At 42.1% G+C, this 12834-nt stretch overlaps 1 protein-coding gene across 8 annotated transcripts in view; it reads left to right on the forward strand.

Annotated features, from left to right (window-relative positions):
• The first annotated feature begins 223 nt into the window (after positions 1–223).
• PPFIA2 (PTPRF interacting protein alpha 2) overlaps positions 224–12834 on the forward strand; it is a 465246-nt gene continuing 452635 nt past the window's right edge. For 4 of the 8 annotated variants that reach the window (XM_041738828.1, XM_041738826.1, XM_041738829.1 and 1 more), the window contains exons 1-3: positions 224–279; positions 1618–1723; positions 6323–6573. In XM_041738828.1, the coding sequence (XP_041594762.1) occupies positions 6325–6573 (249 nt within the window). In that variant the 5' untranslated portion in view covers positions 224–279; positions 1618–1723; positions 6323–6324. Of the gene's footprint in view, positions 280–1549; positions 1724–6322; positions 6574–12834 lie in introns of those variants that run through there. The other 4 variants (XM_041738823.1, XM_041738825.1, XM_041738827.1 and 1 more) reach the window with 2 other exon arrangements.

Here is a 12834-nt window from a genome sequence, read left to right on the forward strand (position 1 = left end):
CACGAAACACGCCTTTGGGATTTCTCGCACCGCACCGGCAAGGTACTGGTTCTAACCCTCCCCTTAAACCCAACCTTCAATCCTCCTCCCAGCCCCCCCACCCCCCCCGTCCTTGCCCTCTACCACCAGCTCCCTGAAGCTGGGAATCGCTCCTTCCCCCCACTGCAAGGTCCCCTTTTTGTTGAGAGTAGCTCCGGGTTTTGTGTCCTGCGTTCTCCCCGCGCCCGGCGGGATGGCTCCGTGTGCACCGGCAGCGGCGGCGGAGGGGGAGAGGGACAGGTGAAGGGACGCGCAGGTGCATGGGGCCGGGGCCGGGGGCGCCTTCTAGGGGGCACCCCTCGCCCGCAGCTGCCATGCGCTAGGGCCGGGGCTCCTGGGCACACAATGCTCCGCGCCCCGGGGACGAGAGCCGGGGAGGGGGCGACAGCCACAGGCGCCACCACCCCGCCCCGGGCCCGGCAGCACGGAAGCGGCTTCGGGAGGCCGGGAGCGCGCCAGGCCCGAGGCCCAGCAGGTGCCCGCGCGTCCGCCCCCCGCGCAGCCCCGGTACCCGCGGGCGCGCCCTGCCCGCACCTGCCGCCCCGGCCCCGAGGGTCCCCGCGGGCGCGTGTGCGTGAGCAGGACAGCGGGGACGTGATTACTTCAGAATTTATTTAAGGGCCGGTGGAAACCACTGCAGCGGCTTCCAGGGGAAGCCCTGGTTCCAGGGGAAGAGGAGGTGGCGGCTGCCAAGGAGGAGGGAGGAGGAGGGGGGAGGAGGGGGAGGAGGGGGAGGAGGAGGGACGCGGGGAGGGGAAGGAGGAGGAGTGTGAAGAGGTGGGGGGGAGAGGGGGGAGGAGGGGGAGAGAGAGGGGGGAGGAGGGGGCGGAGGGGGTGCAGCGGCGGCGGCCCCGGCCCGCGGCGGCGAGGAGGGGAGATGCTGCGGCCGCGCTCCGGGCCCCGCAGGTGGGTCCCCCGCCGGCGGGGGCGGGCACGGGGCGCCGGGCTCCCCGGGGGCTGGGAGGAGGCCCTGGGCGTGGGGGCGAGCGCTCGCCCTTCTCCCCCAGGTGCACGGGACGCCCCCCACCCCCCCGCGCAGAAACAGTCCGGGTCCCCGAGGGGACCTGTGGGGCCCCCCGCGCCCCTTGAGGTCTCGGGCTCCCGACGTTACCGCGCCCTCGGGGAGGGCGGCCGCGCGCGGAACTTCTCGGCAGCTCGCCCCTCCTCGCCCCTCCTCGCCCCTCCCCCCCATGCCCGCGGCTGGAGGGCCGCCCTGGGGGGGGTGAACACCCCGGGGGGCAGCAGCGGCGCCCGGTTAAGTCTCTCCAAGACCGAGCGCGACCCGGTCCCCGAGCCCCCCCCGCCCCCCCGCCCCGGGGCCGCGGCCGCTCGCGCGCGGGGAGTCGAGGCGGCTCCGCAAAGGGGCCGCTACTGCTTTAAGAGCCGCCTCCCCCTCTCCTCCCTCCGACAATGGTCTGAGCCGAGCTCTGCTTCCCAAAGCAAAATTTGTAATATGCCATTTTTCCGATGGGCGCTCCTGCTTGCGGCTGCTGACGGCGCGGCGGGGGGATGCCGGCCCGCGGGGGGATGCCGGCGCGGTGGGGCGCGCGCCGCTGAGCCCTTCTCCCCGGTTGCCAGGGCGACGGGCCGGGAGCGCGGGGCGTGAGCTGCCCGCGGCGTCGGGCCGGAGACTGCGGCTGCCGTTGACCCACCAGGAGGCAGGACCCCAGGTTCCAGACACTAGGTACAGACACTGTGTCCGAGTTCCCAGGCTTCCCTTCCGCTGGGCCATCCCACCATCTCCATCACCACCACCACCACCACCATCACCATCACCATCATTATTATTACTGCTGTTGTTTTTACCAGCCCCCTCCCCGGCCCCACCCCGCCCCCAGGGAAGAGGAGATGCAAATTCCTCCTTGCCAATCACCGGTCCCTACCTTTCCGCCTTCCACCCCCATCCTCTCCCTTCTCCTATTCTTTCTCCACCTCCTGCCTGCTCGGCTTTCCCCGGGCGAGCAGGAGAGAGAATCTTAGCGTGCAAGCAAATTACGGAGTCAACTTCAGGGTGGTGCTGGTGGTGCTGGGGAGGGGGTGGTGGTGCTGGGGTGTGTGTGTGTGTGTGTGTGTGTGTGTGTGTGTGTGTGTGCGGGGAGCTGGGAGGGGGTGTGGCTGCGAGGGGACTGTCCAGCCGGGGGGCGAGAGCTGGCTCTGGGCCCTCTGTTAGAGCATCGGGGTGAAGGAAGTGCCCGATGCTCCCCGGGAGAGGGGATGAGCGCATTCCCTGGGGCCACGGGGACTTCGAAGAGTTAAATAGGAGGAGGAATATTCATGTAATGTAATCAGACAATGGCTAGGATGCCTCTTCCCCGAATTACTCCTTGCGGGTTCACGGAGGTGGAGCTGGGGTGCTGCTCCAGACTGATCCTTTGAAGAGGGAAACTAACTCCTGGGGATAATTGCATCTCTGCCTGGAGTAGGGTCGAGAGCCCAGGGGTGTGCTTCTAAGAAGGGATTCATGGGCAGGAGAACGAGCCTTTTTTTGCAACCCGCTCCCATCTGACTCGGTGCTGCTCCAGAGACCTCTATCGCTAAGAAACCCATTGGATCTTGAGAGCCCTTGGGGGGGATGACTCTAGTGGGCATCCAAAACTTTTATTTTGAAATCTGAGAGATTTGGAAGACAGTCAAGGTTATGGACTAAGATGAGAGTAAGGGAGTTGGTTTTCCTGGTGTCAAAGGCTTCAAGCTCTATTGAAGCACCAGGATCAATGAAACCAACCAGGTATTTTCTTCTTCTTCTTATTTTTTTCCTTCCCCAACAAAAATAAACAATGTCTCTCCCTAGGTCTTAAAACCTTCCGTAATTTATTGAACAGGGCATCAACATTTAGGAAGGGATAACATAATTCCAACTGGAGGGGTGCCGAAAAGGCAGATATCAAAGAGAGCTGTTAGGATGTCCTTCCTGGTTTTTCAGGAATTATGTGGTGCTATACAATTTTTAATACTGAAAATGTGGAAGTTGCAAGTGGCATATGAGGCTGAAGTAGGCTAGCGGCGGAATAGCTTCTGGAAGTTGCCTTAGATGCTGTTCGTTCTCTAAGAGCACCGGTGTTTAAACTCTTACTTTGAATATAAGATTTTTGATTGATTTTAATATCTAAATCTGCATTTAAGAAGTAGGTTAACTGTATTTTCAGGATTGTACAATTGTTTTGTGATTTATATGCGATTCCTAGGGCTAGTGCAAAAAACTGAGCTGGTTCATGCAGGTGGCCTTTATTTTTGGTAGAAATTTATTTTTCCTCTAGTTTTGATGAGAAGACTTAAGATTTACTCATTTGGGTTGACCATTGGTGAATTCATTTTATTTCTTTTTTTTTTTTTTTAATTTTTTTTTTTTTATTTTATTTATGATAGTCACAGAGAGAGAGAGAGAGAGAGGCAGAGACACAGGCAGAGGGAGAAACAGGCTCCATGCACCGGGAGCCTGACGTGGGATTCGATCCTGGATCTCCAGGATCGCGCCCTGGGTCAAAGGCAGGCGCCAAACCGCTGCGCCACCCAGGGATCCCCATTTTATTTCTTAAGTGACTTTTGTATAGCTTGATTTTTCCCAATTGGATTTGAAGACTTCAGCATACCCACCGGAATTAAAACTTTAGGCATGGAATCAGAATGAGTCATAAAGGCACAATATTCTTTCTGCAAAGGTGAATGTTGGGCACTTTATTAAAAAATAAATACTTGAATTTGTAATTGCCCTTTATAATTATACTGTTTGATCGAAGTCAGGTATGCTGTTGGAGCCTTACCATGGGCTTATTAAAAAAAAAAAATCATGGATTCTTATCCCTACCTTACAGAAGAGAAAATGTTTTTGAGCAGTTTTTGAGAGGTGATGTGACTTGTTCCGGTTGCAATGCTGCAGGAGTGGAATCGAATCAAGTTGAGTGTAGAATTAATAGACTAAGACCCTAAGTCCCTAAGCTGCTTCTCCTCATAGCATCTTTGGACTAACTAAAATCAAAGACTAGCTTTTATGCTGATATAAGAGTCTAAAGTTTGTGAATGTCTAATATCTCATGGAGACAATAATTCTTTGTTAGAATTAGGGTCAGGTATTCAGAAGGAAATTGTAGCTGAGGTAATCACTGCAGTTTTGCGTTTCCTTGGAATTTAAAGTTTTTTATAAGTAATTCAGAGTGAAGATGTGCTACTGGCTTTTTTCCAAGAAGGATATGGTTTAAAATACAGATTTAAGATTGTTTAAGTAACCTTAAAATGTAAACCTTGCAAGTGTTTTGGCACAAATTGTCACAGTGCTGTCATTTGGCTTTAACCTTAAATGTCAAAAAGAAACACATTGGCTCCTGGTAATGATTTTTTCAGAATGACACAGCTGTTCAGTGTGTGGATTTTCATGCATGACATGTGAACTAATTGTTTTTAATATTCAAACCTGTTTGGAACACTTTTTCCCCCCCAATTCTTTTCAGTTAATGTAAAGAAAATGTATAGCAGTTAGAAAACAGTCTCTTTTTTCCCAGCTTTGTGATAATGTATAAATAAAATTCAAATTGAGAAAAATACAAAAAAAATACACTATCTTTTCATCTATTAGGTGTTAGCGATAGTAAGAATGTACATATGCGTGTGTATGCGCATGTGGGTGCGCTCCCTTGTGCGTTTAAATACATCTTACCTATTGTTACCTATTTTAGGGTGAATAAGAAATTGAACAAGTTAAATTTTTGCCTTCAGGTAGCCCAGTTTTTTGAGTGATGAGCAATAATTCAAAGTGTTACCTTAAATTATCCTAAAATTCATACCCTTCTTAATTTTTTTACATAGAATATCAGTCACAAAATACTTTCCTTTTATTGTTTTAGAAGTTTCTCCTACTTGTCAGTGGGCCCTGACCAAATCATTCAGATAATTGAGTTTATCTCTTCAATAACCCAATATATATGAAGAGTCACATAAAAGTAATTAACTATTGGGCTGTTAAGTATTGACATTTTATTTGACTATATCACCAGATATATTTTCCCTAAGGACAGGAATATATAGGCAGAAAAATGAATTGACCTTGCATTATAAAACCAAAGAATTGCTCCAGGATCAACAGCCAAACCAGCGTTTCTCCACATCAGCCTTCTGCAAAACCAAGCCCTCTAATTAATAGCTTCTGGCCTTAGTACAACAACTGAAATTGAGATGGGCTTGATTCTTTTTTGAACATAAGATGGAAGATAAAAGAGAAAATGAGACGATTTCTGACTTTTAAAATGCCATACAGTAGGCCAGCATTGCATCTTAAAGTCTGTTGTCTACAATAAATCAGATTTGCAAATGATTTAAAAAAATTCTGAATAGTTCATTTATTTCATGACTGGAGGCTTGTAATTAACAGCTGAGATGTGAAGTTACTACATTAGCTAATGTAATTTATGGTTTCTGTTTTGTGAAATATTTTGAGAGTGTTAGTTGGTATTGTTTGTATGGAAAACACAATGCAGTTCACAGGAACAAAAGAATATTAAGAGTAGTAAAAAAAAAGAATATTAAGAGTAATTAGTATTATAATAACCTAAACAAACTTACACACCTTAGCCACCTTCATAAAGCTTATAGTTAGTCATCATCACTTTATTTACTCTGTGTAGACTACCTTAACAATTTAGGCAGAGAGCATACAAAAGCGATAAAATGGGATTTATAAAATCAACAAACTTTAAACTGGTTGGTATGATAAAAAGCTGTTGATAAAATCTGAAAAAAAGTAGGAACTTATTATTATATAAAATGAATACCCAATTATTTGTAGATTCCCTAACTGAAAGAACGAACATTAGTTCCATTATTTAAGTCCTTGAAAAATCACTTACTTCTTACCCATGAAATGCCAGACACTGTGCTCGCTTTTAACGATATAACAAATAAGGGTAAGATGGTGGTTCTAACTGTAAGAGATTTGTAAACTTACAGGGGAAGAAAGGTGATCAACTAGTAAGTTGAATAACATATTACTATAAATTGAATTGGAGGAATAAATCATGAAAAAGAAAACAAACCCCAAATCTTTGAGAAGTAGGTGAAACCAAGCTGTATTTTGTAGGTAGGAACTTTATACACTGTCAATAAAAGAGAAAGTATGTAGGTTGGAAGAAGTCACAATGAATCCTATTTCACTGAGGTCAAAATATTTAGGGTGGTTGGAGCTGGGGCAGTGGGTAGAGGAAAAAACAATTAGGCTAATGAGCTGCAGGGTTTGGTGAGTTGAGGGTCAGGTGGTTTCTTTACTAAGACTTCCCTCCCCTTTACTTCCTTTAAGCAATGATGTGTGAAGTGATGCCCACGATTAATGAGGACACCCCAATGAGCCAAAGGGGGTCCCAAAGCAGTGGCTCGGACTCAGACTCCCATTTTGAGCAGCTGATGGTGAATATGCTAGATGAAAGGGACCGTCTTCTAGACACCCTTCGGGAGACCCAAGAAAGCCTCTCGCTTGCCCAGCAAAGACTGCAGGATGTCATCTACGACAGAGATTCGCTCCAGCGACAGCTCAATTCAGCCCTGCCACAGGTATGCTTCCTGGTAGGACTTGTCCTTCCTATTGCAATTGCAGATGTGATCAGACTTGAATAAGCTTTGCTTTATTTCTATTCTTAGGACTATCTTTTCCCTTAAGTTATGTGATATGCATGGTTTTGTGAGAGAAATATAAAAATTGATTGTTTACATAAAATTTTGCCTCAAATTTGTGGTACATTGGTGATGGTGGGTATGAAGGCCGCGTTCCTATCTGGTCTCTCTTTTGAAAATTTTATTTGTATTTTTTGATGGGCATAGAAAAATCACCTGTTGATCAGCATTCAACCACCCAAATATGAGAATAGTCAGTTTTCTCTTTTTCACTCTTTAAACAGTATCATGACATTTGGACATATGTATTTTCCATTTTTAGCTGTGTGGTCTGTCTTTGGAAATGATTGTAGTTTGGAATCTACTGTCTAATTATATTTTATCTGTCTTTCTTTAAAAATGCCTAACACCTGCTCAAAAATTCTTGGAATTATCGATGTATCATCCTCTCTTCTCAAAAAACATTTCAACCAGTTTCTTTAGAAACTATTTTGGAAGTTAGAGAAAAAGCAGGAATTCAGTTTTATTTTCACAAACTGAAAATTGTTAGATTAGGTGTTTTAAAATATATGCCGGTCAAGCATCTCATTTTATAGAAAAATACATCATTTTAAGGATTTTAAGCTTATTTACATACAAAATTAATATTGAGACTCAATTTTCTCATTTAATATACAACATTTGTGTTTGTTTTAGGTATGAGAAAGATTATAGAATATGAATGAGATTTTTAATAGTCACCTCCACTACACTGTTTTTCTTTTGAATACAAATTTGATTGACCCTCTATTCTAAGGAGAGTATAGAAATGTTGAAGAGTTGACCTCTTTCCGTGAAGTTGTCTTGTGGCAAATATCTTTTCATGAGCACTAAAAATTATATGGTCAAAATTGATAAAATTCTGAATCCAGCTGTGCTATGAACTTGAAGTGTGATGTTGAGATTTTAAAGACTCCCAGAACGGAAAGAATCACCTAGAACCCTCTATCACATCCCTATCAAGTAACCCTATAACCGTATATGAAAAACCCCTGTTCCAGTCCTTTTTTTTTCTTTTCCAGTCCTTCTCATTATCAGTCAGTTTGCCTTGTGTTAAGAGTCATACTGTTTTTAATAATTCTCGCCTGTTGGTACGCTGGTTTGTTTAAATACACAGAAAGGGTTGATTCATGTCAAAAGACAACTGTCATAATCTTCACCAGTTAATATATTTTTCAAGGTCGACATTTCAGTCTTTACAACTGTTTTTCATAAGGTGATTTTTGAAAGATCACCCTCACACTTACTCTCCTTTAAGATTATTTGAGATGCTTAATGGTGTTAAATTGGCTCCCGAACCCTTTACCACTATTCTTTATCTTCTGTGACAAGCATAGAATGGGCAATCATTTTTCTTTATGGATAGAGTGTTTTATTAAAGAGCCTATGATTATATTATACTTGGGGACAAGTTCAACATACTTTCAGTATGTCCTGGGACAGTAGTCACCTGAAGTTTATAATTGAGTTGCATAAATGCGGCATGTGTTTCCATTTTCCCTAAACTCTTGTTGGAAGTTGACTCTTTGGTCCTAAGTGTAGGACTATGTGTATCCCTCCTGCATTATCTTTGTGTATCTTATTCAAGCCTGATTCTGTCAGTGTGGATCCTAACCCTATCAAAGTGATTCTAAGAATAATTTAAGTGTTTGAGTTCTTTCTCTACCTATAAAAAAAGATGAATGAACAAGATATTTTTGGGGAAAAGAGGAGAAAACTGGAAATGTTTCATATATACTATATTGTGTAGATAAATCTTTTCTTAAAGGTACAATAATAAAAAAAAATTCTAGCCAGGCAGTTGTATTGAACATCTTGATTATAGTAACATCTGAAATTTTAAGTTCTGAATTTTAATTATACTGGTCTGCAATATCTTGTTCAAAAGCCCTGGGGTCAGTTGTGTTTTAGAGTTCAGAATTTTCTTGTTTTTTTTTTTTTTTTTTGTATTTGTATGATGTATATTATGGAACACTTCTCCAGATGGATTCTGGGAGCACCCCATAATTATACATTTTCATATCTGAAGAGAACTCTGTGAATATTCCTATTACATGGGAAAAATAAAGACCATAAATCTCTCATGTTAGTACAAGTTCAGTTTTGTACCAATCAAGTTTGCAATACACTTACAAATAAAATATCAGTTTTCAAAGTATATGGGTTTTGGAAATATAGGTTACATATCATAAATGTACATAACCTGTACATTTAGATGGACTTAGTTCCAGAGTCTTTTAAAAATACTTTAATACTTTTTTTCAATGTTGATTTGCATCTTACTGTTGTAAATATTTGAGTAACTCTAGCAATCCACAGGTCCTTAAACACAGTGATGGTCCTGTTATATTTTTAAAGCAAGTTTTTAATAATCTAGTCTGCACCTTAAGGGCTGTAGGTTTTCTGCAAGCAATAGAGGAACATTCTTCTTAAATTGGTATCTTTGAATCTTTTTGACTATTTTGTAAGCAATGTACCTATTCTGTTTGGTAGCATTGCATTGGATATTTACCCAGAAGGAGGAAATAACTATAAATGTGAGTCTTGAGGCAGAAATAAAGCATGTGAAATTGAAAACTACCACAATAACATAAAAATGAAATGATTTTAATAAACGTGGGATAGAATTCAAAGCAGCGTCAAACTTTTTGACATATTATGTATGTATGTGTCATACAATACTTTTAGGCGTTGGTGATCTGGTGCTTTGCTTTAGTCACTTTCTCTCTGAACATTCCTTTATGAACAAATGTAGTAGCAATGATTTTAACAATCCTAACCACGTAAAGTATTTTGTAGTAGTTTAGTATTTCATATGTGATTCAGTGTTTAAAGAGTACTAATTCTGTATTGGCAGTCCTGATGTTTCTAAGCTACACACTCAATTTTCTACCTTTCTTACGCACAGATGCATTTTAATGTTCCATAGAATCTTAGATTCAGTGTGCCCCAAACTCCGCTATCCTCTGCCTTTCATCCCTCATCCAAATATGGTTGCTCTGCCTTCTCACTCAGATACCAAGAATCCTAAATTCCATCATCATTGGGCCATATTATTTTTAATCTCTTGAATAATTCTCGAATATCTATTCTTTTCTGGGTTTTTTTGCACCTGGTCCCAAACTTCGTTCTTTTCCCATATCCTAATATTTCTACTTTAGCAAATGTGTCATGGCATGTGTTTGAGTAATACACAAACTTCATGCTTTTCCAGCCCATGAAACTTGATGATTTTCCAATATCTTCTTCATGCATATTCATCTTTATGCTCATAATGTTCTTCCTCAGTGTCTTTGTCTCACTTCATCTTGGCCAAAACTTTATCTCTTCCAGCGAGCCTTCTCTGAACCACTAGGTACATTTCCTCTGTGTTTCTTAGCCTTATCATTTCCCATATTATCATTAAATTATCTATTTATGTGCCTGTTGCCCGGCCTAGACTATATGCTCCTTAAGAACAGTAACATATCATAATCATCTTCAATCCTCTGACCCAGCCACTCGGAGTACCAGGTCCAGGGTGAGGGCTTTTAAAATAAAATCACAAGTAAATGCATATTCATTTGGATGGAGAAGGAGCAACAAACTTGAAATAGGAAGATCTAGTTTGTATTGTGAATCTTTCAGACATGTTCAACTTGAGTCAGGACTTTGGATTTCCATGCTACAAAAATCAGTTACCTCACAGGGTAGTTTGTGATGATTAAAGAAAATAATATAGGTAAAAACTAATTAATTTGTAATCCAATAAATAAGAAAACTCACGTCTGTTTTATCCAGAATGTCAAAAGATAAGTTAATTTCTATATATGTATGTCAGTGAGCATTAGAATTATATACTAGGAATATTGATCAAAAAGTTTTCAATTTTTTGAAAACAGGATGAATATTTGTCAATTACCAATATACTTAGTAAGAATATTTAAAGGAAAAGTAAGGGAAGTGAATTTTCCATTATATAAAAGTCACTATTTGGGCAGCCCCAGTGGCCCAGCGTTTAGCACCGCCTTCAGCCCTGGGTGTGATCCTGGAGATACAGGATCCAGTACCGTGTGGCTCCCTGCATGAGGCCTGCTTCTCTGCCTGTGTCTCTGCCTCTCTCTCTGTGTCTGTCATGAATAAATAAATAAAATATTTTTAAAAAAGTCATTATTTATAAAAGTTTAAAATTTCTTTTTAGCACTTTATTTAGCATATATTGAGGGTCTTCTGTGTATTATTAAATAGTTACATATATTTGTAAAAGGGATAAGGAATAAAAGGAACATAATTGGGCTTCCAGAGAACTCAGGAAATAGAGTTGCTTAGAAAAAATGTGTAAATGGGGCCAAATTAATATAACACCAGAAGTTTATAGACTTCTAGGGGATTGAAGTTCAGCCTATCTTCTTTGTAGGCTAGCCTTGAGGTTCCTGATTTGTACAAAGGAGAGAGATAAACTAGCAGCATCCGTGGATTTTTTTTTCTTTTTTTAAAGAAGACTAAATAGCGAGACGCCTGGGTGGCTCAGTGGTTGAGTGTCTGTCTTTGGCCCAGGGTGTGATCCTGGAGTTCCAGGATCAAGTCCCACATTGGGCTCCCTGCATGGGGCTTGCTCTCTCTGCCTGTGTCTCTGCCTCCCCACCCCCGTCTCTCTGTGTCTCATGAATAAATAAATAAAATATTTTTTAAAAGAAGAATAAATAGGAATCAAATAAGGAGACTAACTGACATATTTGTTTGTTGAAGAGTTGTAGGGTAGGAATCAAATTTTATATAGAGGCAGTGGAAGAATATTACCTGTTTATATATATAGTCACAGTTAACAATAGGAGTTAGTATGTAGGATGGTCAGAATTTTGAGTGAACTGGTGACATGATGAGGTAATAATGAAGGAGTATAATTCTGCCGTTTTGATTTAGGATGGATTACATAATATACTCATTAGCTAAGATATTGCTAAACTTATACTACGTAGAAAGACAAATACCATATGATTTTCACTCATGTGGAATTTAAGAAACAAAACAAATGAGCAAAGGGGAGAAAAGAGAAAGAGGAAAAGTGAGAAACAGATTATTAATTGTAATGAACAAATTGGTAGTTACTAGAGGGAGGTAGGTGAGAGGATGGGTTAAATAGGTGATGGATATCAAGCAGTGCACTTTGATGAGCACTGGGTGATGTATGGAAGTGTTGAATCACTATACTCTACATCTGAAACTAATATAACACTGTATGTTAACTAGCTGGAATTAAAAAAAACTTTAAAAAAGTAAAATTATGTAACAAACAACATAAAACTGCAGTGTAAAATCTCATGCAAAATTTTGGGTTAATGGAATTCAGCTGATCTTGACTTGGGTTGGTTGATCTTGGCTAGTTCACTTATGCCATTGGTTAGCTGAAGGTTGGCTCAATAATCTGTATGTTAACTAGCTATTGTCTGATCCAGAATGGCCTTGACTGGACCAACTGGGGCCACTCAGTTCTATACATGTCTGTCATCCTGTGATAGGCCAGCCTTGGCAGGTTCTCATGGTCATTGAAGAAGAGTAAGTACAAAGCAGAAATAAGCAAGTGCTTTTTAGGCTTCTGCTTAAGTCTTCTCTTGGTAATGTTTTTTGGCCAAGCCTAGAGGCAGAGTGGAAAGCAATACAAAATTACATGGCAAAATTACAGGGAGAGTTAAAGCACGAGGACCACCACTGCAATTGGTCTACCACAACTATAAAGTCATTCGGGCCATTATTGTATTAGGGAAAGCTTATTGTGATAATGTAATAGTCCTAGTGATCTGTGAGAATCTGAAATAGGATTGTGAACCTCGAATCTAAGACAGACCATAGAAATGGGAAGAATATTGGGGAGAAAGGATGGAAAGGATGGAAAGGATGGACAATGGCCAAGGCTTTGAAGTTGAGTTGGAAGATCTGGATTTGTATTGAGGTTTTTTCACTTATTAGCTGAGGGGTCACTGGTAAGTAACATGACTTCTCTGAAACTATTTCCTTAACTGGACGGAGGAATGATGTCTTCTCTTGGGAGTGGCTGATAGGAAGTGTGTGTGTGTGTGTGTGTGTGTGTGTGTGTGTGTGTGTGTGTATGCTTCAGAAACCCTGAACATTTAAAAATGTCAGGAGGCATTTTTCATAAATTGTGTGTGCTAGTAGTATACCCTG

This window comes from Vulpes lagopus, chromosome 23 (genome assembly GCF_018345385.1).
Source record: "Vulpes lagopus strain Blue_001 chromosome 23, ASM1834538v1, whole genome shotgun sequence".
Lineage (NCBI taxonomy): Eukaryota > Metazoa > Chordata > Mammalia > Carnivora > Canidae > Vulpes > Vulpes lagopus.